Source organism: Salpingoeca rosetta (assembly GCF_000188695.1).
Source record: "Salpingoeca rosetta unplaced genomic scaffold supercont1.13, whole genome shotgun sequence".
Lineage (NCBI taxonomy): Eukaryota > Choanoflagellata > Craspedida > Salpingoecidae > Salpingoeca > Salpingoeca rosetta.
The window spans coordinates 433,651-459,082 of NW_004754921.1; the positions used below are offsets into that span (position 1 = coordinate 433,651).

Here is a 25,432-nt window from a genome sequence, read left to right on the forward strand (position 1 = left end):
TTTTCTACAATGATGACGGCAACAGGGAGCAGACGAGACGACGACGACGCCACAGAGCAGCTCGTGACTTCAAACACTAACACCACGACCACCGTCATGGTTTCAGAGAGCAGCAGGAGTGGGAGTCGGGGCAGCGGCAGTATAGGCGGCGTCATCGCTGGCCAGATTGATGCGTCGCGCAACCGCTTTCCATTTTGCGTTGTCTGGACCCCTCTTCCCCTCATTTCGTAAGTTGTGAGTGCTTGTGTGCTTGTGTGTGTATGCATGGGTGCTTGTGTGCTTGTGTGTGTATGCATGAGTGCTTGTGTGCTTGTGTGTGTATGCATGGGTGCTTGTGTGTGTATGCTTGTGTGATTGTGCATATGTATGTGCTTGAAAGGAGGTGCTCACCCGTGTGCATGTGCACATCTCTGCCTGCCTGCCTGCCTGTCTGTTCTGCAACAGATGGATCTTGCCGTTCATTGGGCATGTTGGCATTGCGTCGTCGAACGGCGTTATCTACGACTTTGCTGGCCCATACTTTGTCTCGGTACAACGCAACAAAGACATGCGCAATGCTTGGTTGAGTGTGGGTGCGTGTGCTTTCACACATGACGTGGTCATTGCTTGGCGGTGCGCATGTAATGCGTTTCAAGGGCGCTCTTCGCTCATCTCCACGTGCCTTGCCTGCCTGCTTGCTTTTGCAGGTCGACAACATGGCATTTGGCAGGCCTACAAAGTACATAACAGCTGTCACTGAAAACGAGTGTGCACTTTGTGTGGCGACCCGCCTTTGTTTTCATGGCAGCCGTACCTTCTCCACAGCTGTACACACATTGACACACACATTGACACACACACACACACATACATTGACACACATACACACACGCGCGCGCATGGTTGACGTTTCCAAGGTACTGGCAGCTCGACCCGAAGCGGGCATCGTCAGACTGGGACTCTGCTGTCATCAGCGGCTCTGAGGAGTACAGAAAGCACATGGTAAGTGCAAGCAATGCCTGATCACTTGGTTGCTTGCTTGTTTCGCGATTCATATCAACAGTCAGTGTACCGTGCTGCATCGCACCACGTCAACTCAACAGCTGTTTTGCTCGTGCATGTGCGCGCATGTATCGTTGACGCTTCTGCTGTCATCGTTGATGTCGTCGTTGCCTTTGCTGATGCTGATGCTGTTGCTCTTGTTTTGTTGTCAGCACAACTTGTTCTGTGACAACTGCCACAGTCACGTGGCGTTGTGCCTGAACAACATGGCCTATGGAGGCAAGCGCAACTGGACCATGGTCTCTGTTGCCTTGCATCTCGTCTTGCACTCACACTATGTCAGGTATGACTTGCGTGCGCGTGCGCGTGTGTGCGTGTGTGCGTGTGTGCGTGTGTGCGTGTGTGCGTGTGTGCGTGTGTGTGTGCATGTGTGTGAACGTGGACGCGTGCACGTCGTTGTGTGAATGTACTCTTTGTGTGCAACTGTGTATGTTGAGTTGTGCATCCGATGTTGACGTGTGACAAGACTAACGCCATGTACCTCCGGTTGTTGTTGCGTTTACAGCTTTGGGCGGTTCCTCTTGACGTATCTGCCGTTCCTCGTCATCGTCACCATGGTTGTCCTGTTGGTCCTCTTCGCATGAGCACACGCACACACACACACACATACACACACACATACACATACACACGGCGGCGCTGTCATCCCCACATGCGGGCTTGCTTGCATGGCAGCTTGCCATTGCGCTGTGTCCATCCCTCCTTTGGTCATGGACTTTCCTTCTTTCCTTCGCTTCCTTCTTCCTTCCCTCAGTTACACCCTTATGTTAACGCCCCACGCTCTTGCACAAGGTGCTTCCCTCTCCGTCTCTGCCCTGTCTCCCATGCCTTGTACACATGCATGCGCACGCACTCGCACTCGCACATGCCCACGCCCACAAGAGAGAGTGGCATTCACACAGTGTCAGCGCACGAACAACCAAAGAAAAAAAAAGTTGGGAGGACTGAGGGACTCAGCGTCCAGCGGTCGCAGGTGTTTGTGTGTGTGCGCGCGTGTGTGTGTCCGCCACAAGCAATCGTCCGAGCGAACGACGAAGAAGCAAGGGCGAGGCATGCACGACGAACCTGTGAGCAGGGCCAGTGGCCACGGAAGGCGGGCGGTTGAGGACGACGATAGCGGAAGCGACGTGGAGCTGGAGCTGGAGACGTCTGCGGCACACGAGGTGAGCACTTGCTCAACGCTTGGAGGCCTGGTGCACGCGGCATGCACACATGCCTCATCTCACACATATGCGTGTGTGTGTGTGTGTGTGTGTGTGTGTGTGTGTGTGTGTGTGTGTGTGTGTGTGTGTGTGTGTGTGTGTGTGTGTGTGTGAAGTAGATAGATAACCGGTTCTTTTCTGACAACGAGAACCGCAGCGATATTCGGAGTTAACAAGGAAGACTTTACAGCAGCTATCACAACACCCTTCAGGCCCACGCTACGCAGACGGCGTGTCTTAATGGAATCCGGCGTTTTCTATCCGCTCGGAGTTCCACCCGTTTCGGACTTCTCGCGGGAATGTGTCGAGTTCGGGACGCACGTGCAATTATGTTAGATTGGGTCACCCTTGACCTGGTCCACTTATCAGAGCGCGTGTACGGCAAAGGAATACGTCCACACTCTATGGGTTCTGTGTGTGTGTGTGTGTGTGTGTGTGTGTGTGCGTGCGTGTGCGTTGTTTTAGGCGTGGGCGACAGATAGACTGACCCCTGTTGTGGCAAGGCTATGTCACGAGGCTGAGATCTTAGCACACGACAATGTCACCATCCGTTCAACCCCCATGTCACTGGTGCGTGATCATCACAGTTGTGCTGTGCTCTGTGCTCTGTGTGTGTGTGTGTGTGTGTGTGTGTGTGTGTGTGTGCGCGCGTGTGTGTGTGTGTGATGCACACACTGTGCCTGTGATACTGTGGACTGCATTGCGGTTGTTGCAAACCAACGTGCGCTGTGTGTGGCTTGTTTGCTTTCAGCTCCGACTCGTAGGCTGTGTCCAAGATATCGTCAGCGTGGCCATGTTTGTAAGTGGGCCGCTCATGCGTGCACACGAATTGTGAGCTGCCGACACGCACGTGCGCAAAGTAGCAATGCAACCTGCAACACCAACCCACCCTGTGCACACCGTCACAGCAGCACATCCCGGCCTCCCTGCCCCACGCCTTGCTGCTATCCTGTGCTTGTCGTTTGTTGTCTTCGACAGACTATGATGGATGTGGCGGACCACACAGGCGTCATCTCTTGTCGATCGTGGAGGCCGTTGCCATCCCTCCAAGGGTGAGCGAGAGCGCATGCGTAGTGTCCATCTGTTCACGTCTGAGCGCCCTGCTCACCTGCACTTCAATGTGCCCGCGTCCATCACCATTTCACACACACACACACTATACAACAGTGCATATGTGTGTATCGTTGGGCGCATCGTGGGCAACGCAGATACGCGGATATTCGACCTCCAGCACGTGGCTCCCGTCACGGATTTTAATCAGGTCAACTAGATGTGTGGACATGTGTGTATGCGTGTATGCATGTATGCGTGTATGCGTGTGTTCTTACATGACTTTCAACTGGCGCACTTTGCAGATTACATACCACCTGCTATCAACTGTCTTCGTGTGGAAGGCCCTGGTAAGCGCGTCTTGTTTCGGCAAAGCACACGCACACACACACACATACACACACACATACATTCACACACACATTCACACACACATTCACACATTCACACACACATTCACACATTCACACACACACACACACAACACACACACACACTCTCTCTCGCACCTCGCTCCAGAGCAAGGGGAGCAAGCTTCGCTACTCGCTGCTTGGATCGCGACGGAATGACATGCGTGCAGACGCGCCATTGTCGCACTGCCCATCAACGATTACAGCGTCGTTGACAGCACCGCCAGCGGGTGCAGAGGGTGGTGGCGGCGACAAGGCACATGAGTGTGATTTCACTTTGCATCGGGGCTTGTTGGATGGCTCGAGTGGACATGGGGTAGCTGATCGTGATGACGGCGGTGATGATTGGGATGGTGGTGGTAACGGCGAGGAGGACGCACGGAGACACGATGTGGCAGAGCATCGAGGCCAAGGCCCTCCACACGAGCACCAACGCCTACAGCAGCAGCAGCAGCAGCAGCAGCAGCAGCAGCAGCAGCCGGAACCACGACATCGCCCACTCCCGTTTCTCCATCGCACAGTTGTCGGTGTTCTCACTGGGAGCGGTTCGCCCATGACAACGGCCCAAGTGATGCATCAGCTCACCGGCACCGCCCTCCAGGAAGAGGTCGTGTGTGTGTGTGTGTGTGTGTGTGTGTGTGTGTGTGTGTGTGTGTGTGTGTGTGTGTGTGTGTGTGTGGATGTGGATGTGCGTGTGTGGATGCATGTGATGGTGTACGAACGTGTACATGCATACATGGGTGCATGCTTTCGTTTACCTTTCTGCGTGTATGGGTGAGTGAGTGTACGTGTACATGTGGTCATGTGCACGTGTGTACGCTGACGTGCCAGCGTGTATGCGTGAGCTCTCATTTCCAGACGCATACGCACAATGGCGACTCACGGCGCAGCATCATGTGCAGGTTATTGCTGCGTTGACGTTTCTGCTGGAGGCTGGCATCATCTATCAAACAGAGGCCGACACATTCGCAGCATCGTGACACGGTCGGTGCATGTATGGTTGCGTGCGTGTGTTTGTGTGCGTGTGACTGTGTGGCTGCATGGCTGTGTGGACGTTTATGTGTTGGTGTGTGTGTCGGCGTGTATGCGTGTGTGCGCGTGTGCGTTTGCAGTTTAACCAAGTGCGGCACGCTTGGCGTTGCTTCTCTTGATACTGTGGCTTGGTCGTAAACACAATTATGAACGCGCTTGCTCTCTGTCTCCCTCAACGTTGGGTGTGCCTTTGATGATGTTGTTTTGGTTTGTCATCAGTGCGAACAAACTGGCAAGCAAGACAGACCGAAGAAAAGGAATGAGCGGCAACGAGCAAGAACAGGGTCGATCGAAATAAACGCGCGCGCTCAGACACGACAAAAGACGACGGCGAATTGTCACATCAAATGCAATGCACACACACACACACACACACACACACGTACAGTCATGTCGTCACACACACACACGTACAGTCATGTCGTCACACGCACACACACACACACACACACACACACACACACACACACACACAGGACTTGGGGTGTGAGAGGAAGGGGAGGAGGAGCGAGCGCAAAGCCGCGTTCGTCAGTTTGGCTGCACGTCGATGGTAATCGGGCAGCCGTCAAGCAGCGCGTTGTTGACGTAGACGTTGCAGAAGACGGTACCGGCCTCCAGCGGATGGAAGGAGACAAACAAACCGCCGTCGCTCAGGATCGTGTGCGCCACTTCCTGCACGCGCGAGTGTCTGCCCGTGCGTGCGTGCGTGCGTGCGTGTGTGTGTGTGTGTGTGTGTGTGTGTGTGGGTGCGCGGGTGAATGAAAGAGCGTGACTGGTCACATATGACGGGCGTATGGCGCTTACAACCCTTCTTGACGCTCATTGACACACGTACTTACACACACTCTCTCCCTACACACACAGGTACGCACCCAAAGTCAAGCTCGATTTGCTCTGCCTGGAAGCCTTCCTGCTGAAAGGCGTCGATGTCTTTGCGCGGAAACACGACGCTCGTGTGACGCCCAACAGCGGCAGTGATGGCACTGCTGGGCACAACGAAGGTGCTGTTCGTCTTTGGGCCAACCAGCCTCGAGATGAAACCTGGTTTGCCGGGGTGGGTGTGGGTGTGTTGAGTGAGTGAGATATTCAGGTTATGTAAGCGCGCACACGTGAGGTTGATGGTGCAACACACACACACACACACACACACACACACACACACACACACACACACACACACACACACACACACACACACACGCACGCACACACACACACACACACACACACACACACACACACGCAAACACACACACACACACACGCACACACACACACACATACCGTTTGGCGATGAGGAAGGCACAGAGGAGGTGGAGCGGTCAATAATAACCTGCATTGATGTCCAATGTGCGTGTGTGTGCGCGCGTGAGCGAGCATTTGTCATCACAGCAGACCAAAATGTACGAAGACGGATGCAAGCACTGCACACGCACATATGCAGACGAGCACACGCACACGCACCGATGCGCCCATCGTGGCAAGGCCGACGACGATGAGGATTGGCAGGGTTACATCGGAGTCATGCCACAGCTCCGCAGCAATGTCGTTGACAGAAACGCCAGGACGCTGCGACAGGCGCTGTGAACACACACGCATGCCACTGGGAGTCACACTCAACCTTCTTCAGGAGGTCCAAGTTGAACCGGCAGAGCCCTAACACAACACACATACACACATACGCACACATATACGCACGTATACATACACACGTACAAGCGCAAACGAACGGACACACACGCGCGCGCAGGTACGCAAGCACAAACGGACACACACACACACACACACACACACACACACACACACACACACGACGACACACACACACACACACACACACACACACACACACACACACACACACACACACACGACGACACACACACACACACACACACAAGTACACACACACACACACACAGACACACACAAGTACACACAGACATACACATAGACACCGGACAAACCTGGAGCAGGCCGAGGGTGGCTGTCGCAAGTCCTGCGAGCTGGGGAAAGCTGGCAGGGTTGCTGAGCGTGGAAAGGGGTATGGCGACGACGCAGCCATCGAAGAGGGTAAGCAACTGCGTCGCAGTCGGGTTGAAGCGGAAAGCTGTTTTGCACAGCAAGTGGGCGATGGAAAGCACGGTCCACTGCGTTGTCCACCACCGGCCAAGGCTCTGAGCGACCGCGGCGGCTTGTGTGTCCTTTGTGCGTGGGTTGGGCAACAGCACTGCAAAGGTCACCGAGTGCACGAGCCACACCGTGTACACCACCAACACAACCAGCGTCACGTTCTCCTCCGTGGCCAGTCGGATGTACTGCGTCAGGTCCAGCCCGTGTTCCAGGAATACCCTGAGCAGCACGTTTGCCACAAACGGCAAGGCCAACACTGCAACCGGCACCATCTTGCTTCTTGGCTTGTGCGTTGCTGCGGTCAACGGCGAAAGTGTGAACATGAATTCAGTCGCTGGCAGCAAACACAGAGCAAAGACAGCAAAGACGAGGCACTCCTTCCGGCTCGAGAATGCTCGTGCCTTCCCTCGCTCATGCTGCTTCGCTGCTTCGGCAGCCATGCTTCCCCCCCCCCCCAACCCCTGACCCACACTGGTGACACTGTATTTGCATTCGCTTGCGAGAACAACTAGGTGAGCGTTTACAGCACTGGAACGTTCCACGGCACAGATTGTAGATGTCACACAGTCAGAAAGTAACCGTAAGAACAGTACTAACAGTAGGCGCCGGGGGACGAGAATAATGTAGTGGTCGGCTCCCTTCAAGTACACAGAAGCGAAGGAAAGGAAAGGGGCAGAGGGACAATGGGATGCAAGCCCACTGTTGAAACAGTGGCTGTATGCAGATGCTTATATGTCAATGGGCGGCAGGGCGGAGGGAGTGCACTGTGAGCAAGAAGACTAACTGCTTGCTTGCAAGCAAGACGTAATGCTAATTAGTTGAAGCTACAACGCTACTAGATAGTCACTTGAGACGGTTTCGGCAATAACTGAAGAAAATGTGGGAATAGGGAACGCACACCCGGGCGTAAGCGGCGCGAAGAGATGACAGTGAAACAACATGTCGAAACGGCGGCGTGTCAATACGTTTCTTACACAACTGCTTGTCTTGACTTGTCGGCTCGTTTGATGACGGGCGATACGTGCGGGCTCGTTTGTGTGAGCGTTTGGATGTTGCCTGCAGGCAATGAATGCCAGAAACACAGACACATTACACGCGCACGTGCACACACGCACACACGCACACACATAGAGGATGCATACACGAAACAACACAGCGTTGGAACCGAGTGAGAAAAAAGGTTGATAGCACGGTTCAAGCGCATGATGGCATGGCGTGAAGCATCAACTTACTTTCGCGAGGGACGTCGTAGGCCACCTCATCGTGTTCGAAGCGGTCGACGCCTGAAACAGCGTTGGACCGTGGTGGGTGGGGCAGTCATGTTCACGTAGATGTCAAGAAAAGTGAGAGCAAAAACAGGAAGCACACACGAGGTACAGAAGCATTGCACAAAAGGCACATACACAAGACCACAAAAACATACACGCAAGCACACACTTGCGTACACACTCACGAGCACAGGCAAATGCCCGCAAGTGCCCGCGCACCATATCTGTCGGCGAATTCAGAGACGAGGAGCACGCCCGTGAGTTTGAGGGCGACAAACATGACAAAGGACAATGCAGCCGTCCAAAGCGACAGCACAAGCACGCCCAGCACGTGCCACCCAAACCGCCGAAAGGCGTCTGGAGACTGTTTACATGTGTGTGTGTGTGTGTGTGCATGCGCGTGCGAGTGTGAGGGGTTGACGTTGTGTCGTTGTTTGTTTGTGAGCAATGTGGACGCACAGTGTGTGATCAGCGTGCCACTGCAAAAGGGACCAGGCACAAAACGAGGGCTGGGGATGGGCTCGCAGCTCGCCCGAAATCCAGCAGCACAAAACAGCAACGACTCCCTGCACAACTGGAGCACACACACACACACACACACACACACACACACACACACACTCTCTCTCTCTCTCTCTCTCTCTCTCTCTCTCTCTCTCTCTCTCTCTCTCTCTCTCTCTCTCTCTCTCTCTCTCTCTCTCTCTCTCTCTCTCTCTCTGAACGGCAGCAGCAGCCTGACTCTTCGCAGTGTCAGCACTTGTACCGGATCGTAGACGATGCCTTGCTGGAAGAAAAGCCACGGGCCAAGGAGGAGGCCGCAGGCGCCAGGGGCAAAGTGGGCGCTGCTTGCGTCAATCGCATCGTCGACTCTCCGCCTTTGAAGTACAGTACTGAATCCAAGATAGCTGCAGTGGTGTGCATGGTGCAGGTGCAGGTTGGAAGTGCGTAAGTAAGATGTGAGCGATACCGCAACGTCGCAGTGAGGATGAGGACATGGATGCAGGTGTGTGGTTGCTGTGTCAAGACGATGTCACGTGGTGCGGCTTCCCTTTGCGCAAGAACCATTCCAAGTGGCCCACACTGACGTGAACTGACCTGATCCCACCGGCAACACCGACAATAAGCGCCGCCCACGGCTGCACAAATCCTGCGCATGCTGAAACGGCCACCATGCCGGCAATGCTGCCGTTCACAGCACGTGTGATGCTCAGCACCCCACGCTGCGGTGTGATGCCATGCGAGCGTATTTGTGTGTTGTGTGTGTGTGTGTTGTGTGGACATGTGGTGAGTGTACATGTTGTGTGTGTGTTGTGTTGACATGTGGTGAGTGTACATGTGAGTGTACACGTGAGTGTACATGTTGTGTGTGTGTGTGAGGGTGTTACGGCGACCATGTTGGAGCACTGCAACATGAAGACCATGCATAATGTCATGGCAGAAAACGACATCAAGGCAGCACAGAATGCTAGAATGCGTTGAAGGCACAGTGTTCAGCACAATCGAAACGTGAAACGGAAAGAGCAGCGACGTCGCTGTAGGCCGAGCGCAGGCCAGCTCTTACTCTTAGCTTGCTGTGGGCAACCATGGCCAAACCGCCACCACTGGCTGCAAGCACTGCATAGTGGTCAGTGCGCAAGACAAAATGATGAGATGATGAAACGCAGCAGGGCAACCAGGCAAGCACTGAACATACTTCGAAACAAGGGAGAAAAAAACTCCTCTGGCAGTTAGTGAGAAAACTACGAGACATGCACACAGACAGACAGACAGACAGACAGAGAGACAGAGAAACAGACAGACACACACACATACCTGTGTTGATCATTGCCAGGCCAATACCAGAAAGTGCATGCGTGTTCACACGCAGCGTGTACCTGAGGGAAGGCAGCAAAGCGAAGCAGGCATGGTGTTCGGTGTGTGATGAGATGGCGAGGGAGGGGGATATGTGTTGGAGAAAGTGCGCGAGAGTGAATGCGTGAGACGCACACACACACACACACACGCACACGCACACGCACACACACACACACACGCACAAGCCATCGGCCCAGTCAAGGTTGCTTGCAGGCAAATCTTACGAGACAACAGAGCCCCCGTTGAAGAAGAGGAAGCCAAAGGACAGGATGAACAGACCAAGGACCACCAGGGGGATCGAATGTGGCTGTCAAGGCGTGGGTGTGCAAAAGACCGATATTCGCACATGTGAAGATAATCAGGATAGAGGCAAGACTTTGAAAGGCGAGTGTGCTGCTGGAAAACAAAAAGGGGGAGGGGGGTGGCGGGACCAGTCGGGCAGTGGTGACGGCCTGACGGTACGTACGTCAATGCTGTCCACATCACGGTTTCAAGTGACAGGAAGACAAGCCCTCATACTGCGACCACCCTTCGACCATCTGCTCTCTTACCGGGTTGCGCTTGAAGTTGCTCTGTGTGCCCCGGTCAAAGCCTGGGCCAGCCAGCATGCAGCCAACGAGCGCTGCCATCCCACCGACCATGTGCACAGCACCGGCGCCAGCAAAGTCCTTTGGTGGTGATGGTGGTGGTGGTGGGAGGAGTGTGTGTGTGTGTGTGTGATTACATGTGTGCAAGAGCGTGTGTGAACTTGTGCAGTGTCAATTAACGTCTGGGGCTGAAAAGACGCTGCATGTCATTGTTGCGCTGGCATGACTTCAGGTAAAAGGGTGTGTGGGCACCCACCCACCCACACACGCACGCACCCTCACCCACACACACCCACACACCCACACACGTATATGCACATGCACAAGCTGGAAAGCACACCCGACAGCGCCCTCATGTCAACTCTCAGCTGCATTCACCCTTCTTCCTCGCTTCCTCCATCCCTCTCAACAGCGTTGTGCGACTGACCGCAACGCCAACATTGCTTGAGCCGGTGAGCAGCCAGCCCTTTTTCGCCCACAGCCAGTGGGCGGGTAGCGGGTAGATGAAGGCGGGAAAGAGGAAGGAGTACGTCATGTAGGTGGTGAAGGACGAGCGCGTGCCGAGCGCACCGGATATGATGGTCACAGAGGTCGCGGCAAATGCGTACTGGAACAGGAAAAACGGCAGCTCGCACGAGCTTACTCCCGCCAACGCAAACCCGCTTCAGTGGCAACGTGTGGTTGCATAGACGCGGGGAGCAGCAGCACATTTACACACATACACGCACACACGTACATGTGCACGTAGGACTCGCGAGTGAGACTGACGAAAAGGTGGTGTGCTTTCAATGGGCCACAAGACGCGGCTCACAATCAGATCGCACGACACCTTGAACACACACACACACACACACACACAAACACACACACAGACACACACACATACAAACGCACACACACACACACTCCAGGCAGTCTGTACCAAACAGCGGCATGAAGATCATGCGTACCGGGTGCCTAGGATGATGCCTGTCTCGCCTTCGTCAAAGTTACCGCCAAATGCAAGGGCGTAGCCGAAGATGTAAAAACCGAGCAGCCCAACAAAGCTGTCTGACATGTTCTGCAGGGGCGGTGGTGTCACATGCAAAGGAGAACATTATTATCAACATGAGGGAGATACGTGTGTGCACGTGTGTACGCGTGTACAAGATGATGTGGGTGCAAGCAAGGGCCGAGCAGCCCAGCGACCGCGTGGGACTGCCGGCACATAGGAGATCAAGACTGAGAGGAGCAGTGTACTGGTGCGCCGTGTGCTGTGCTGGTGTGACACACCTTGAACAGGATGTTGGCGACGCCTTGTTGGGTGCAGTTGGTGTTGTCAATTCAAGAGGTAAACAGCACGAAGAGAAGAGGGCACATGCATCATACACAAGTGTGTACATATGTGTTGGGTTGATGTGAGACATCAAGGAAGCAAGTGAGCAAGCAAAAGTAGAAACGTGAAGGCAGGCAGCCACAAGTTGGCACGGAGATCGATCTCGCAGTGTCAACCCGAATGTTGCACACGTGCGCTACACACATACACACATGCACACAGGATGAACAGCAGTTCAGCAAGAGCGACGCTCACCGTGCTTTGGCAAGAAGCCGGCTTCCAGCATGGCAAAGCCGCATTGCATGACTGAGGCAAGAAGCAAGCGTGTATGATGAGATGGTGTTCAAGATCCACGAGACCACGATCAAGAGCCCGTACGACGACCTGCCACCACACACACACACACACACACACACACACACACACACACACACACACACACACACACACACACACACACACACACACACACACACACACACACGCACGCACAGATGACGGCGCCGCCGAAGATGAGGAGAACCAGGCGCTCAATATCCGAGCCGTGGACGTTCTCGTTGCAGTTGGGATCCGGTCCAACCGCCAGCAACGCCGTGTTGTTGAGCATCTTGGCTTGGCTTGTCTTCTCTTGGTGTGCGTGGTGGTTGCCAACAAGCGAACAAGGTAGATCGAGAGGCAGCGATGCAGCGAGGCAGCGATGCAGCGATGCAGCGAGTGAGGTAGCGAGGGTAGGTTGAGAGAAGTAGTGAGGCAAGGCAGAAGGCAAGCAAGCGCCAGCATCAGGGCTTGCGGCGGATGGCTGCCGTGCTTGCTTGCTGGGGCTGGCTGATTTGTGTGGCAGTCAGCTTCGTGTTTGTTGTTTGTGTGGGGATGATTGATCGCGCAATGTATCAGAACGAAACGAAAACTATTGGAGGACACCGTCAATATTCGCAAGACAAAGAGGCACAAGCCAGCCGTCACACACGAAGGACAGCAACTCGAGCCACACCTCGCTCCTTGCCTGAGACTCTTCACTTGCCTGTTTGCCCGTTTGAGGTGTTTGGTGTGGTTTTGTTTTCTCTCATCCCAGCCACGTGCAAAGGAGAGAAAGGAAAGGGAGCAAGCGAGAACAAGACGGAAGAAAGGAAGAAAGGAAGAAGAATAAGAAGAACAAGAACAACATGAACAAGAAGAACAAGAACAAGAACAAGAACAAGAACAAGAACAAGAAGAACAAGAAGAAGAACAAGAAGGGGAAGAACACAAAGGGCAACGACGAGGGCACAGTGCTCGCAGCTTCGCAGCACCTGAGGAGTGCCAGTGCACAGGCGCCACGAAAAACTAACAGGGCAAGGAACGCGGGCGGGAGAGATGGGGAGGCAACAATGAACGGGAAACGGGAATGAGGTTCTAACGACGCGTGACGCTTGGGCAACTACATAGTTGACTGTCACATCACATTACATGACAAACTGACAGACAAAGAAGGCAGACACAAACCCGAAACACCGCAAGCGAGCAAGTAAGCTACGCGCGAAAAAAACAAAACAAAAAAACCAAGCTACGCATGACTACACAATTACCACGCTGCCTCCTTCTTGAACCACTCACTCACTCACGGAAAAGAAGAAAATGGAACCGGTGCAAGTTATGACTGACGCACGCACACACACACGCCCACACCCACACCCACCCACCCACACCCACACCCACACCCACACACACACACACACACACACACACACACACACACACACACACACACGGCTACGCTTGCCCACACAACGAAGACACAACCACCACCCACCACCAGCCAGCGATGGTTGCCGTCACGCCATTTGCAGGCTGGTGATGGCTGCGTGGAGATCGGAAAAGGACGAGCGCTGTGTCGGGTCCGGCACCAAGCACATGCTGTACATGATGGACCGAATCGCCGGTGGTCCCAGTGGCGGCTCCTCCAGCCGCAACGTGCCCTCCACCACCGCCTCACGCACATCCTCGTTGCTGGTGAGGTGGTCATAGGGGCGGCTGCCACGTGAGAAGATCTCAAACAGCAGCACGCCAAAGCTCCACACGTCTGCAGCCGGCTGATAGGCGCCGTCGTCGCCACGAAGACACTCCGGTGCAGCCCACCGCACGGGCAGGCGCTCCGTATCGGGCAGGGGTCGCCCAGAGCCAGGCCACTGCGCCAACGCAAAGTCGGCAATCTTGGGCGTGTATGCCTCTGCGAGCAGCACGTTGCGTGCAGCAAGGTCCAGGTGCACGACGGAACGGGCTGCGAGGTAGCGCATGCCAGATGCCACGCCCGCCGCAAACGCTTTCAGGCGCTTTGGCTGCACAGCGCCCGCAGAGCGCAGGCGAAGGTAGCTGTGCAGGTCGCCACGCTCACAGTAGGTCATCACCAGCTTGGGCAAGGGCGTGTCAAGGCACAAGCCGTGCATCTTGAGCACGTTGTCGTGGTCGAGCGTTGCCAGCACCATGGCCTCGTGCAGCAGGCTGTCATATCTGCTGCGGTGGCGACACGCCTTGATGGCCACGCGCCCCTCCTGGTATTGGCCAACATGCACGCGTGCAGTTCGCCCTTTGCCTGTATCGCCCAGTATTTGGGGGTTGGGCAGACACAATTGAGGGGGTAGGGTAGGGTAGAGGTGTTGATGGCGGTTGTACGTGAGCACATGCACGAAGGTGGGGATGGAGGAAAAGGAGAGGGGTGAGGCGTAGGAATTGTGACTGGAAGTGGGGCGCAGGGAAACGCCGCATTGGGATACAGCAACGAATGACAGCGCACACACCGACGAGACACAAACAAGCAGACATAAATCAATGAACAAGCAACAGGAACGAGCGAACAAGCACAACTGACCGAGCACGCGGCCAATGCGGACGTCGGAGGAGGAGAGGAGAAACGGGCGCAGGAGATGCGTGCGCGCATCGTCACGGTACAAGGAATGCAATTCCGGTTCCGGGTTGAGGTTGATCAAGTCGCCATCACCACCGCCACCACCAAGGGAGGAGGACGCGGTGGCAGCGTCGGCGTTGAGGTGCGTGTGAGAGCTGGCCTTGGAGATGGACGCAGAAGACGGGATGCTGCACAGTGCGCCACACACGCACAAGCTGTCGAGGAGGGGCCTGTTGCAGCTGGGGCAGCGGCACACGCCCTTGTCGTCGCACGAGGCCAGGGGGCGCGGGCAGGGTGTCTGGGCAACAGCACGATCGTGCAGGTCCTGACATGAAGTGTGGATTGTGTGTGTGTTGGGGGGGGGGAGAGGGTGGAGAACGCGCGGGTGAGGAAGGCACGTAGATTGGTGGACATGTGTGAGGAGAGGAACGTAGTGGAGGAGTGGAGCAGGATAAACACTCGGCATTGCACGTGCACATGACACAGGTGCACGTGACAGGATCTCGCATACACACGCACAGTCTATGTGCGCGCAACTGCCACCCATACACACACACGCAAGTAGGCATATGTGTGCAACTTCATGTACGGGCCCATGCACAATTGTGGGTACCTTCATGAGCTCCTCAAAGTTTCCGTATGGGTCCTGGCGGCCAAAGCGGGCGAGGCGCAGGGCACCTGGCACGCCCTCTACCGCCGCGTGCTGGATCTCGCCCCTGGACATGCTGCTGATGATGAGTTGGCCGACATTTGTTTCGCTCAAGCGGAGGAGGTAGGGTGCCGTGCCGCCACGCGAGCTGTTGATGAGACGCGCCTCCGTCTCCATGCTGGTCAGTCTGCACACGCACACGTTCGCGGACGTGGCCAAAAGGTGGGGGGGGGGAGTGAGGAAGTGTGTGTGTGTGTGTGTGTGTGCGTGATGCCACGAGGGCAAAGGGCAATGTCACAAGATGGCATGTACACAGATACAGACACAGACACACGCACAGACACACAGACACACAGACACACACACAAATACCAACAGTCCCAAACACACACACACACATACATACACATACACGCACACACGCGCGCGCAGCATAGACGCTATACGCACCTGCCGTGGAATGCACGGTGGTTGCGGAGATTGAAGACAAAGACGGTGAGATGCAACGCGCACGACGGACAGCAGCGCTTGCTGGTGACGGGGTGGCGTGGGGAACAGCGGCCACACACGAGCCCACCGCACGTCCGGCAGTGATGGCGTCGGATGGTGAAGGTGAACGTCGTGCCACACGCACGGCACTTTGGTGAGTCGTTGTTGGGCTGCCACAGCTGCTGGTCAACAAGAAACGGCGCGGGATCAAAGTTGCCCTTCTCATCAAACTGCATCGGTGGGAGGTCCGGTGTTGGCAGCTTCCACGGCAGAATCACAGACATGCGGCTGTCGCTTGAGCTGCTCATGGGGCTGCCGGGGTCCTCCGGGTACCTGCTGTACGTGTCGAGCGCGTCTGTCAACTCGGGGGAGGACGCGACTGAGCTCAGCGCGGGCGTGACGTGGCGCTCCGGCGTTGTGAATCCTGTCGATGTGGCCGTGGCCGTGGTGGCGGGCATGTGCGATGGGTCAAAGTGGTCGTGGTGATCGTGGTGGGGATGGTGCTCGTCGTTGGCGGCGCCGTCGTAAACGTCATCAGCTTCACTGTTGCCACTGTTGCATTTGCTGCTGCTGCTGTTGTGGTTGTTGTTGTCGTCGTCAATGACTTGCACGCGATAATGTGCGGCGCTGCGGCGGGTGTGTGGAACATGAATTGTGTCGCTGCTCAGATCAAGCGGCCCAACCAACTCGTGCTCCTGTTGTTGTTGCTGTTGTTGCTGTTGTTGTTGTTGTTGTTGTTGTTGTTGTTGCTGTCGTTGCTGTTGTTGTTGTTGTTGTTGTGCCTCGGGATGGCTGAGTGGCTGCACAGGGGGAGGGCCGCCACTTGACAAGGTGCCATCTTCGTGCTGGTGTGTGTCCGGTGGTACCGCGTCGTCGGGAATCGTGCGCACACCTGTTGGCTGCACTAACCTCGCTCCTTCCTTCACACCTGCGCGCACGACAGTGTCCAGCAACGCAGCCACCACCCCAGCAACCTCCTCATCTTGGGTGGCGTTTGTGTTAGCGCTTGTGCTGGCGGTTGTACTGGCGTGCATTGCCGTGTGTTCTGTTAATGCGGCCGTCACCACATCATCTGTTGTGTTGGCCGCAACACTGGCTATCTGCTCCTGTTGAGCTCCTTCATAACTGCCGTTTTGTTGTTGTTGTTGTTGTTGTTGTTGTTGTTGTTGTTGTTGTTGTTGTTGTTGTTGTTGTTGTTGTTGCCATGCGCTGGTGGAGGTGCTTGCACTGGTTGTGTGTGCATGTGCCACCGTGGTGGTGGTGGCTGCTGTTGTTGCTGCTGTGATGCCGCTGTCAGCCGCCGTGGCTGCTGGGTCCTTGTCCTGTCCATCATCCCACGTGGTGTCCGCATCTGTTGGGTGTCCATGTCCGTTGCTGTTGTTGTGTGTGTCGGTGGCGTCGTGCTCGGTGTGGTGGGCGCTCGCGTGTGCTGCTGGCGGCATGTCGCTGCTGTGTGGTGCTGTTGGCGTTTTAGCGTCCTCAGTCACAGCAACGCCGCTGCCCGACGACGGGGATAATGACACCTGCTTGTCCTCTTCTCGCGCGGCAGGGTGTGCGTGGTTGTCGTCCATGCCGTTGGTGTGCATGGAGGGAGTGGGAACACCTGGCCTGCTCCTATCCTTGCAGCAGCTGTCGGAGTCAGTGCAGTTCTTCCTTCGCTCGTTTGCGGGTGTCCTGTTCAAACCAAAGCAATTCCAGAGGGCAGGAGGAAAGTGGTGAGACATTGCTCAGCACCCGATTTCGGTGTGCAGAAAAAAAAAGAGGGGGGGGGGGTATTGGCGCTCGCTCGTCGAGAGACTGTGTGTGTCTTTGCTGGCGGGGCGGGGAGGTTCGCGCTCGCTTTGGGAAGAAGGAAAATACACAAATGGTCACCCACCAATGGGGCGATGGACCAGAAGCAACAGCGCACAAGTCCACAAACAAAGAGACTCGACGAGCATGGACGACAAAGGAGATTGGTCCAGTCCAGTGTATGTGATGGTGTGTCACAAACAACAAACAGCGCAGCGGCGGGTGCGGATTTTGGTGTGTGATGACGCATTGGTACCACAGCAAGCCGAGCAAGCCATGACTTGCTTTGAGTTTTTGCTGTTGGGTGTGCGTTTCACAAACCTCAAGTCAAGGTGGAGAAGATCAATGCTTTGTGAACACGCCGGGCGGCCGCTCACTTGCTCGCTCGCTTGCTTGCTTGCTTGTGTCCGATGCTCTCTCGACGAACTGGCTCAGCAGACTCCAGCTTTGCTTTGCTTGCTTGTTTGCACACCGCTCACACCCACGATGCAAGTCCAAGACACAAATCGACGAGCGTCGTTTCGTCGTGTGTGTGTGTGTGTGTGTGTGTGTGGGAAAGCGAGGGCTGCAGAAGAACTGACTGCTGCAAACAAACCAAACAAACTTTGCAAATTGCATTTGATTAAACCTGTCTGACTTGAATTATTCTCCATGCGTTGCAAAACAAAAGAGTGGCGAAGTGGTAGCGAAACGGAGTGGTCCGGAATTTGTGCCAGCTGAAGGAGACACAGCAGAGATGCGCACAAACACACACCTGCCAACCAACCAAGTGAGCGAGAGTGCGCAAGAAGCGAGAGTCGGTGTGTTGAGAGAGTTGAAGGAGAGAGGTGCGACCAACGATAGGAGGAGACACCTACCTGACTTACAGAGCACGAACGAGAGCAAGAGCAACAGCACAGGTCAATAAATACAGGAGAGATCCCAGGTACCAGATCAACTCTCGCACAGCACACACAGCGGCATGCAGGCGATCGCTGCGCGAGTGACGCGACGCGGCCACCGCCATCATCAGCAACACCAACACCAACAACAACACCAGCACGATGCCCTTCTTGCAAGCGCAAGTGGTGGCTTGATGAAGCGGCACAGCCACAGTGCAAATGGCCACCCCATGTGTCAGGATGACATTGATGTCTGCCGCCACAACCTTCGCCAATGGATTCGAGGTGAGCTTGCTCTGTATGTGTGTGTGTGTGTGTGTGTGTGTGTGTGTGTGTGTGTGTGTGTGTGTGTGTGTGTGTGTGTGTGGTTTTGTGTGCGTGCGTCTGTGTGGTTGTGTGTGTGTGTGTGCGTGTGTGTGTGTGTGTGTGCAGAAGTTGCAACTCCAGGACTCCATCGGCCTCCGTCAATCATTTGGGTTGTCGCGCCTCACTGCCATGTTTCCCACCCTATGCCACACACCTCCACGCATTTCTTAGATGAGTTTCACATGGAGCTGGAGCTTGGACCAGGCCTCGAAGAACTCCGTAAGAGCAATCATCTGTGTTGCTGTCGCGAGAGCGTGCTGATCTTGATGCCATTTGGGCTGCATCTGGCTGTGTGTGTGTGTGTGTGTGTGTGTGCTTGCGACACAAGGGTGCTCTTTGGTGCGAACAATACTAGTACAGCGCGTGATAACACACACACACACACGCGCGCGCGCACGCGCACGCACGCACACTTTCACACGCACACGCACACGCACACTTTCACACGCACACACGCTCACTAACACTTTGTCCACGCGTTCGGTCCAATAGGCACGGGCGTGGTGCTGTGTAAGGTGGCTGGCATGATTGAGCTGGCCCAAACAAAGGCACTGCTGGCAGATGGAAAGCCGTGGAAGCCCATGCGCCTCAAGTTCAACGAGAAAGCCACCATAGGTGCCTTACCGACTGTCTCTTTTGCTGCTTGCTTTGTGCTGACTCCATGCTGTCATTGTCCACAACGGCACTCATGCAAAGGCGCGCGCCTAAATTCGACTCCAAATCCCATTGTGTGTGTGTGTGTGTGTGTGTGTGTGTGTGTGTGTGTGTGTGTGTGTGTGTGTGTGTGTACCCTTTTGCGTGCCAGTTCAACCCTCTCACCTGCACACATACGTGCGGTTACATGTGTTCTTGCTTTCTTGCTCTTGCTCAATCCACGTGGACCTTCCGCTAGGGTCGTTCTTTGCCAAGGACAACGTCAACAGGTTTCTTGCGTGGTGCGCGCGCTACGTGGACAAGAGCTTGCTGTTCAAGCTGCATGATCTCAACGGCCACCCAGACAGAGACGGCGCTGTCCTCGGCTGGTGCGTTGTTGTGGGATTAAGGATGCTTTGCGCTTGTGTGTGTGTGTGTGTGTGTGTGTGTGTGTGTGTGCGTGTGCGTGTGTGTGTGCGTGTGTGTGTGCGTGTGTGTGTATGTGTGTGTGTGTGTGTGTGTGGAGTGTGTTGCATGTTTGGGTGTGGGCTTCAGATTCAGAGGTGTGCGCTGTTTAGGGCGCTTTTGCGACGCTAGTGCATGTGTGAATGTGCTCGTTGCGTTCGTGTATGCGCGCGCGTGTGTGTGTGCACGCTTGAGGCTGTATCAATATCGAGGGTGCAGCCCATGCCACAGAGCACGATCTGAAGAGCTGAAGCTTCCCTCACATGTCCACGCTTGCACTGCGTCTGTCCACTCGCAGCTTGACGCGTCTGGCGCGGTCGCAGGTGGCCTCCACGACACCACTTGATGCAGTGGAGCACAGCGTCCTTGCCGGCACTTACGAGCCAGGTGCCGTGATGAGTTGGCGAGAGGGCAATGCCAGCCGATTCATCGTCACCGCAGAAGCACACACACACACATGCCGACATGCTTACGTGCACATGCCTGCATGCATACGCGCACGCACGCACATACACACACACACACACACACACACACACACACACACACACACACACGCACATACATATACACACACACACACGTCCACATGCATGTTTCCTTTGCCAGATGTTGCTACGGTTACGGCTGCAGCAAATGCGGTGCTGTCGGACCACAACGGGACAGTTGGCGACCACCAAGGCAACGGCGCCTTTGTCATTACGAACGCGACAACGAGCGACCAACAATCGCTCGTCCTCGCCATGGTGGATCAGGTACGAACACATGTTGGTGCGTGTGTGTGTGCAGGGGTATTTGCTGATAGTGATGGGAATTGTCGTCCAGCGAACTCACAATCCATGCATGCACACATTCAAACCCCGTCACACAAACAAACACATGTCCACATTCGCACAACATTTATTCAACCAACCCCCCACCCACCCCACCCACCCCACACACACACACACACGCACCAGGCCGTGTTTGCGTGTCCACGTGAGGCGGCCACAGCGTCTCCGTTCGTGTGGTCGCCGCTGCAACGTTTTGTTGCATCAGACACAAGGCCCCGCGGCTCCGTGGCCAAAATCCTCGAGGTCTTCAGATCTCCACACAGAGCAGGTCAGGAGATGGCACGATACTATGCACACACATAGTGTCACGGTGTCTGTCAGTCTGTTTGTCTATCTGTCTGTGTGGTTGTCTGTCTGTCTGTCTGTGTGTTTGTCTGTCTGATTGTCTGATTGTTTGTCTGCTGTCTGTCTTTTTCTCTCTCTCGCGCGCTCTTCCCAACTCTCTACGCTCTTCCCGTCTTTTTCGTGCTCTTCCCGTCTCTCACACAAGCTGTACAACCTACGCAAGCCACACCTCACACATTTCTGCGTCATTGCCTGCATGCATGCATGCATGTACAGGTCACCACCACCAGCACCAGCAGCAGGAGAAACCCGCACCGCCACCGCGTCACACAAAGCCAGAACTGAAGACAGTGCCCTCCCAGACGCTGGACGCCAAAGCACAGCGAGCAGATGCCCATGCTGATGGTAATGCGGACACGCAAACATCTGCTGCTGTCACAGCGGAACAAACATCCGGGGAGGAGGCACGCCACGTGGCTGCAGAGACCACAGCCGACACGAGCAACAACACCGTTGCTGTGAGCGAGCAGCCTCATCCCGCCGCTCATCACGCTCATCGCGACATTGCCTCCAATGGGTGTAACCCAACGTCAAGCACAATGGCTGATGCAACAGAACCGAGCGTGCTTTCGGCGTCATCCGCAGCGCCATCATTGTCGCCATTGATGAGCGGTGAAGCGGACACAAACTCCATCGACAGCGACGATTCTGAGGCATCACAGTCACTTCAATCGTCTGGTGGGTGCCGCTGTTCTTGTGTTTGTTGTCAACGATGGCATTCGTCACTTGGCAGCAGACATTGCGCGCGCGCACACACGCACACACACACACACACACACGCACACACACACGCACACGCACACACGAATGCAAACGAGCAAACTCGCGGGCAAGAGTGTGCATTCCTATTGTTCCTCCGTGTCAAACTGTACCCATAGCCCTGACCTCACAACCACACCCACAACCACAACCCACGCGCGCACACAACCATGCTGTGCAGATGCGAGCTGCCTTGCACGGGGACCACAACGGCCGCTGCCGCTTCCAAAGCCGCGGCGGGCCAGTGCAGCAACAGACGGCGGCAATGGCAGTAGCTATGGCAGTGCAAGTCGTAAGACGAGCACGTGCTCCTACATGTCGTCCTCTGGTGCTGCCAGCAGTGGGGAGGCAACATCACCGACAGAGCCTGCAGGCATGTGGGCAGCGTTGAAGCCACAACTGCGTGCTGCAAGCAGTCGCGCATCGTGCTTTTCGTTTGCGGGATCCACCACAAATGCCACGCCCACGTGGTCAACGCGTACCTCGGCTGCCGACGTGCTTGCAGGCATGAAGAACTCCCTTCCGCTGCCACGCAAGCTTCGGCACCGCAGAGAATCGGAACAACAACAACAACAACAGCAGCAGCAACCACAGCAGCAGGAGCAACAGGAGCAGCAGGAAGCATGTCAGACTGCAGCAGAGGAAACACAACCCAGCACGGCGCCTTCCACGCCCACACTGCGTCCCCACAACGAGGCGGAGGGAGGTAACATTGAGAAGGTCAGCAAGCAAAGCAGCGTGGAAACGATTCGACACGTTAGCTCCAGCGAAGCAGACACGACATCAACTGCAGCATCGAGTGGTCAGGGGAGCAGTGTGGACGCGCGTGTGTTCGCAACAAGCACCAGCAAGAGCACAGCAGAGGCTGGACGCAAGGCTGTTGGCGGCGCTGACAACACTGAAGCAGCAGCCGACACTGTGCTGCTGACGCAGGTTTGTTTGAGATGACCGTCGTGCAAGCCTTCTTTTGCTTGCAAGCACGTGACCTGCAGTGTGTGCGGCGTGCGGTTGTGTATGTGTATGTGTATGTATGTGTATGTGTGTGTATGTGTGTGCGTGTGGATAGTTGAGCAAAACACAACACAAAAACCAACACTCTGGGTCACGAGAAGCTCCACGGTGTGTGTGCGTGCGTGTGTGTATGTGTGTGTATGTGTGTGTATGTGTGTGTGTGTGTGTGTGTTCTGTTGCAGCTACGCAACCCCAACTAACCGTTGCACCCATTCCCGCGACGCGTGTGCTTTAGGAGGAGCTTCAATCACGATTGGAGGAATATGCGGAGCAAAAACTGAAGCGCACGGAGCGCGACCACCAGGAAGCCTTGACGCGCCTCGAATACGAGTGCGTTGCCTTGTGTTGTGTTGTGTTGTGTTGTGTTGTGTTGTGTTGTGTTGTGTTGTGTTGTGTTGTGTTGTATTGTGTTGTGTTGTCTGACTATTGGCGTCTTTGAGAGTGCTTGTGCCACACTGCATGTGTGGTTCTCCATGCTTTTCACTACCAAGCTGCTTTTGCCATGCCATGCTGCTATCACCTCGTCATTCACTTCAAGACTTGACTCATTATTTATCTCCTCTCCTCTCGCATTTGCGCCTGTACAGGCGAGATGACTTGCAGCGACGACTGCAAGCACTGGAGGAAGCAGCAGAAGAGGTGAGCACGTGCAAACACTCAGAGCAACACGCACACACATATACACACGCACACACACACACATACGCACACACACATACGCACACACACATACGCGCGCACACACGCACGCACGCACACACGCACGCACACACACCGTGGAGCTTCTCGTGACCCAAAGTGTTGGTTTTTGTGTTGTGTTTTTCTCAGCTATCCCTTTTTTATCAATTCATCTGCGCGCTGTTGTGTTGTTGGTTTTGTTGACAACGCGATCAGGTTGAGAGTTCATATGACGAGAAGCTGAAGAAGATGCAGAAGCAGCGCGATGACGCCAAGAAAATTGCAAACATGCTGCAGGACAGCATTGCAAACTTGCGCATGGTACGTGCACGTGCACGTGCATGCGTGCAACGTAAAGGGCGACTGCACGTGTGTGTGTGTGTGCTTGTGTTGTCGTACCTTGTCTTGTGTTGTACTTCATTGTGCGACGTATCACTGTGTTGGCCGATTTGTTGCTAAAGACCCCCTCTCCTACCAGCAACTCACCCCACTTGCTTTTCATACACTCGCTCGCTCATTCATACACTCACTCGCGTATTCACACACACACACACACTAACGCACTGTGCCATGTATCACAGGATCTTGCGGACAGCAAGAATGAGTCTGCTGCGCGCATTGCTGAGTTGGAACAAGAGCTAACAGAGGCAAAGGAAGCGGCGGCAGTGGTCACCCCGTCATCGTCCACGGAATCAACCGCCACACCGGCGCCATCACCTGCTACAGCAGCCACACCTGCTTCAATCACGCCACATACTTCGCAGCACGACACGACCGCCGAGCGCGAGGAGCCCATGTTCCTGTCCCGCCTCAAAGCATCCGTCAAGTGAGTGGGGAAAGGGAGGGGAGGAAAGAGTGGAAGTAAGAGGGAAGAATGAAAAGACGTGAAGGGATTGGTGGTGGAAAGGGAAGGGATGGGAAGGGAAGGGGAAGGGAAGCAGTGGACACTGTGTGCTTTTGAGCCACGACACTCGCTCACGCATACGTGACACGTGTCCTGCCACTCTCGTGCGCGCCTTCTTGGCTCATGTGGGTGCGACCTGACTGTACGATGTGTCATAACTTGCTTGCAGGCAATCGTGTGATGACATGCGCAAGGGCCTCAATTCTGCGGACGACGGCGCAGCAGCAGCAGAGAGGATCCGTGAGCTGGAAGCAGCGCTGGCAAACGCCGAGGAGGAGTTCCAGACGCAGCGGGCAGCCAACGGGTTTCGCATGGTGTCCTTGTCCTCGCAGGTGTACACGTTGGAGCAGGCCAACCAGGACCTGGAGAGGCAGATTGCCACGCTGCGGTCGTCACTGACAGATGCGCTTGTGCAGCACCTGCTTCCACTCTCCAACCTCAAGACGACACAAATCCAGCAGATGCTGCACTCGGCTTCCTGCCCTGCTGCGACCGGGGAGGACGCGAGCGCAGGCAGTGCACACGAGCACGTTGCAGTTCCGCAGGGCAACACCTTGGTTTAGGGCATTGATAGATTGATCATCAGCGGCATGAATGCTTGATTACATCTATGAATGGTTTTTTGTGTTGCTTCCTTTCTTCTTTTGCTTGTTTGCTTGTGTGTTGCTTGTTTGCTTGTTTGCTTGTGTGTTGTTGGGTTCTGTTGTTGCCATCTCTGCGATGCGCGTTCCCTCCCTTGTTTTCCCATTCTCCCATTGTTCCGTCCTGTTCTCACTGGCCCAAAGACCTGTGTCTGGGTGTCTCAGCCTTTCTTGCTTTTCACCATCCCTAAAACGGCGCTTCACACCAACCGCA

At 55.2% G+C, this 25,432-nt stretch overlaps 6 protein-coding genes across 6 annotated transcripts; 3 read left to right on the forward strand and 3 right to left on the reverse strand.

The window, feature by feature from the left end:
* Nucleotides 1-12: 12 nt before the first annotated feature.
* On the forward strand, nt 13-2,030 carry PTSG_12334 (uncharacterized protein; the record flags this gene model as incomplete). Its single annotated transcript, XM_004993333.1, has 6 exons — nt 13-227; nt 445-529; nt 687-718; nt 897-981; nt 1,194-1,324; nt 1,547-2,030. 6 exons carry the CDS (start codon nt 13-15, stop codon nt 1,623-1,625), a joined length of 627 nt encoding a protein of 208 aa, XP_004993390.1. The 3' UTR covers nt 1,626-2,030.
* On the forward strand, nt 1,967-5,053 carry PTSG_12335 (uncharacterized protein). The gene is made up of 9 exons (XM_004993334.1): nt 1,967-2,204; nt 2,709-2,813; nt 2,995-3,042; nt 3,222-3,295; nt 3,411-3,504; nt 3,599-3,643; nt 3,813-4,310; nt 4,606-4,687; nt 4,955-5,053. The coding sequence occupies exons 1-8, from the start codon at nt 2,094-2,096 to the stop codon at nt 4,681-4,683; spliced, it is 1,053 nt and encodes a 350-aa protein (XP_004993391.1). The 5' UTR covers nt 1,967-2,093; the 3' UTR covers nt 4,684-4,687; nt 4,955-5,053.
* A 210-nt stretch (nt 5,054-5,263) lies between these two features.
* PTSG_05523 (uncharacterized protein) lies at nt 5,264-7,140 on the reverse strand (the record flags this gene model as incomplete). The annotated part of the gene is made up of 5 exons (XM_004993335.1): nt 5,264-5,423; nt 5,608-5,776; nt 6,020-6,068; nt 6,200-6,316; nt 6,703-7,140. The coding sequence occupies 5 exons, from the start codon at nt 7,138-7,140 to the stop codon at nt 5,264-5,266; spliced, it is 933 nt and encodes a 310-aa protein (XP_004993392.1).
* Nucleotides 7,141-7,838: 698 nt separating this feature from the next.
* Nucleotides 7,839-12,797, reverse strand: PTSG_05524 (uncharacterized protein; the record flags this gene model as incomplete). Its single annotated transcript, XM_004993336.1, has 14 exons — nt 12,385-12,797; nt 12,148-12,198; nt 11,850-11,872; nt 11,528-11,637; nt 11,005-11,239; nt 10,542-10,658; nt 10,215-10,297; nt 9,949-10,010; nt 9,698-9,750; nt 9,232-9,356; nt 8,900-9,041; nt 8,356-8,500; nt 8,101-8,151; nt 7,839-7,924 (listed from the first exon to the last, which is right to left on the reverse strand). Exons 1-14 carry the CDS (start codon nt 12,497-12,499, stop codon nt 7,839-7,841), a joined length of 1,398 nt encoding a protein of 465 aa, XP_004993393.1. The 5' UTR covers nt 12,500-12,797.
* Nucleotides 12,798-13,588: 791 nt separating this feature from the next.
* PTSG_05525 (TK protein kinase) lies at nt 13,589-16,647 on the reverse strand. Its single transcript, XM_004993337.1, has 4 exons — nt 15,873-16,647; nt 15,387-15,609; nt 14,738-15,098; nt 13,589-14,461 (listed from the first exon to the last, which is right to left on the reverse strand). The coding sequence occupies exons 1-4, from the start codon at nt 16,367-16,369 to the stop codon at nt 13,704-13,706; spliced, it is 1,839 nt and encodes a 612-aa protein (XP_004993394.1). The 5' UTR covers nt 16,370-16,647; the 3' UTR covers nt 13,589-13,703.
* A 1,806-nt stretch (nt 16,648-18,453) lies between these two features.
* PTSG_05526 (uncharacterized protein) lies at nt 18,454-25,425 on the forward strand. The gene is made up of 14 exons (XM_004993338.1): nt 18,454-18,868; nt 19,121-19,168; nt 19,442-19,564; nt 19,842-19,971; nt 20,346-20,434; nt 20,657-20,802; nt 21,007-21,148; nt 21,442-21,903; nt 22,166-22,917; nt 23,231-23,325; nt 23,583-23,634; nt 23,890-23,994; nt 24,255-24,499; nt 24,747-25,425. Exons 1-14 carry the CDS (start codon nt 18,664-18,666, stop codon nt 25,138-25,140), a joined length of 2,988 nt encoding a protein of 995 aa, XP_004993395.1. The 5' UTR covers nt 18,454-18,663; the 3' UTR covers nt 25,141-25,425.
* Nucleotides 25,426-25,432: the final 7 nt, after the last annotated feature.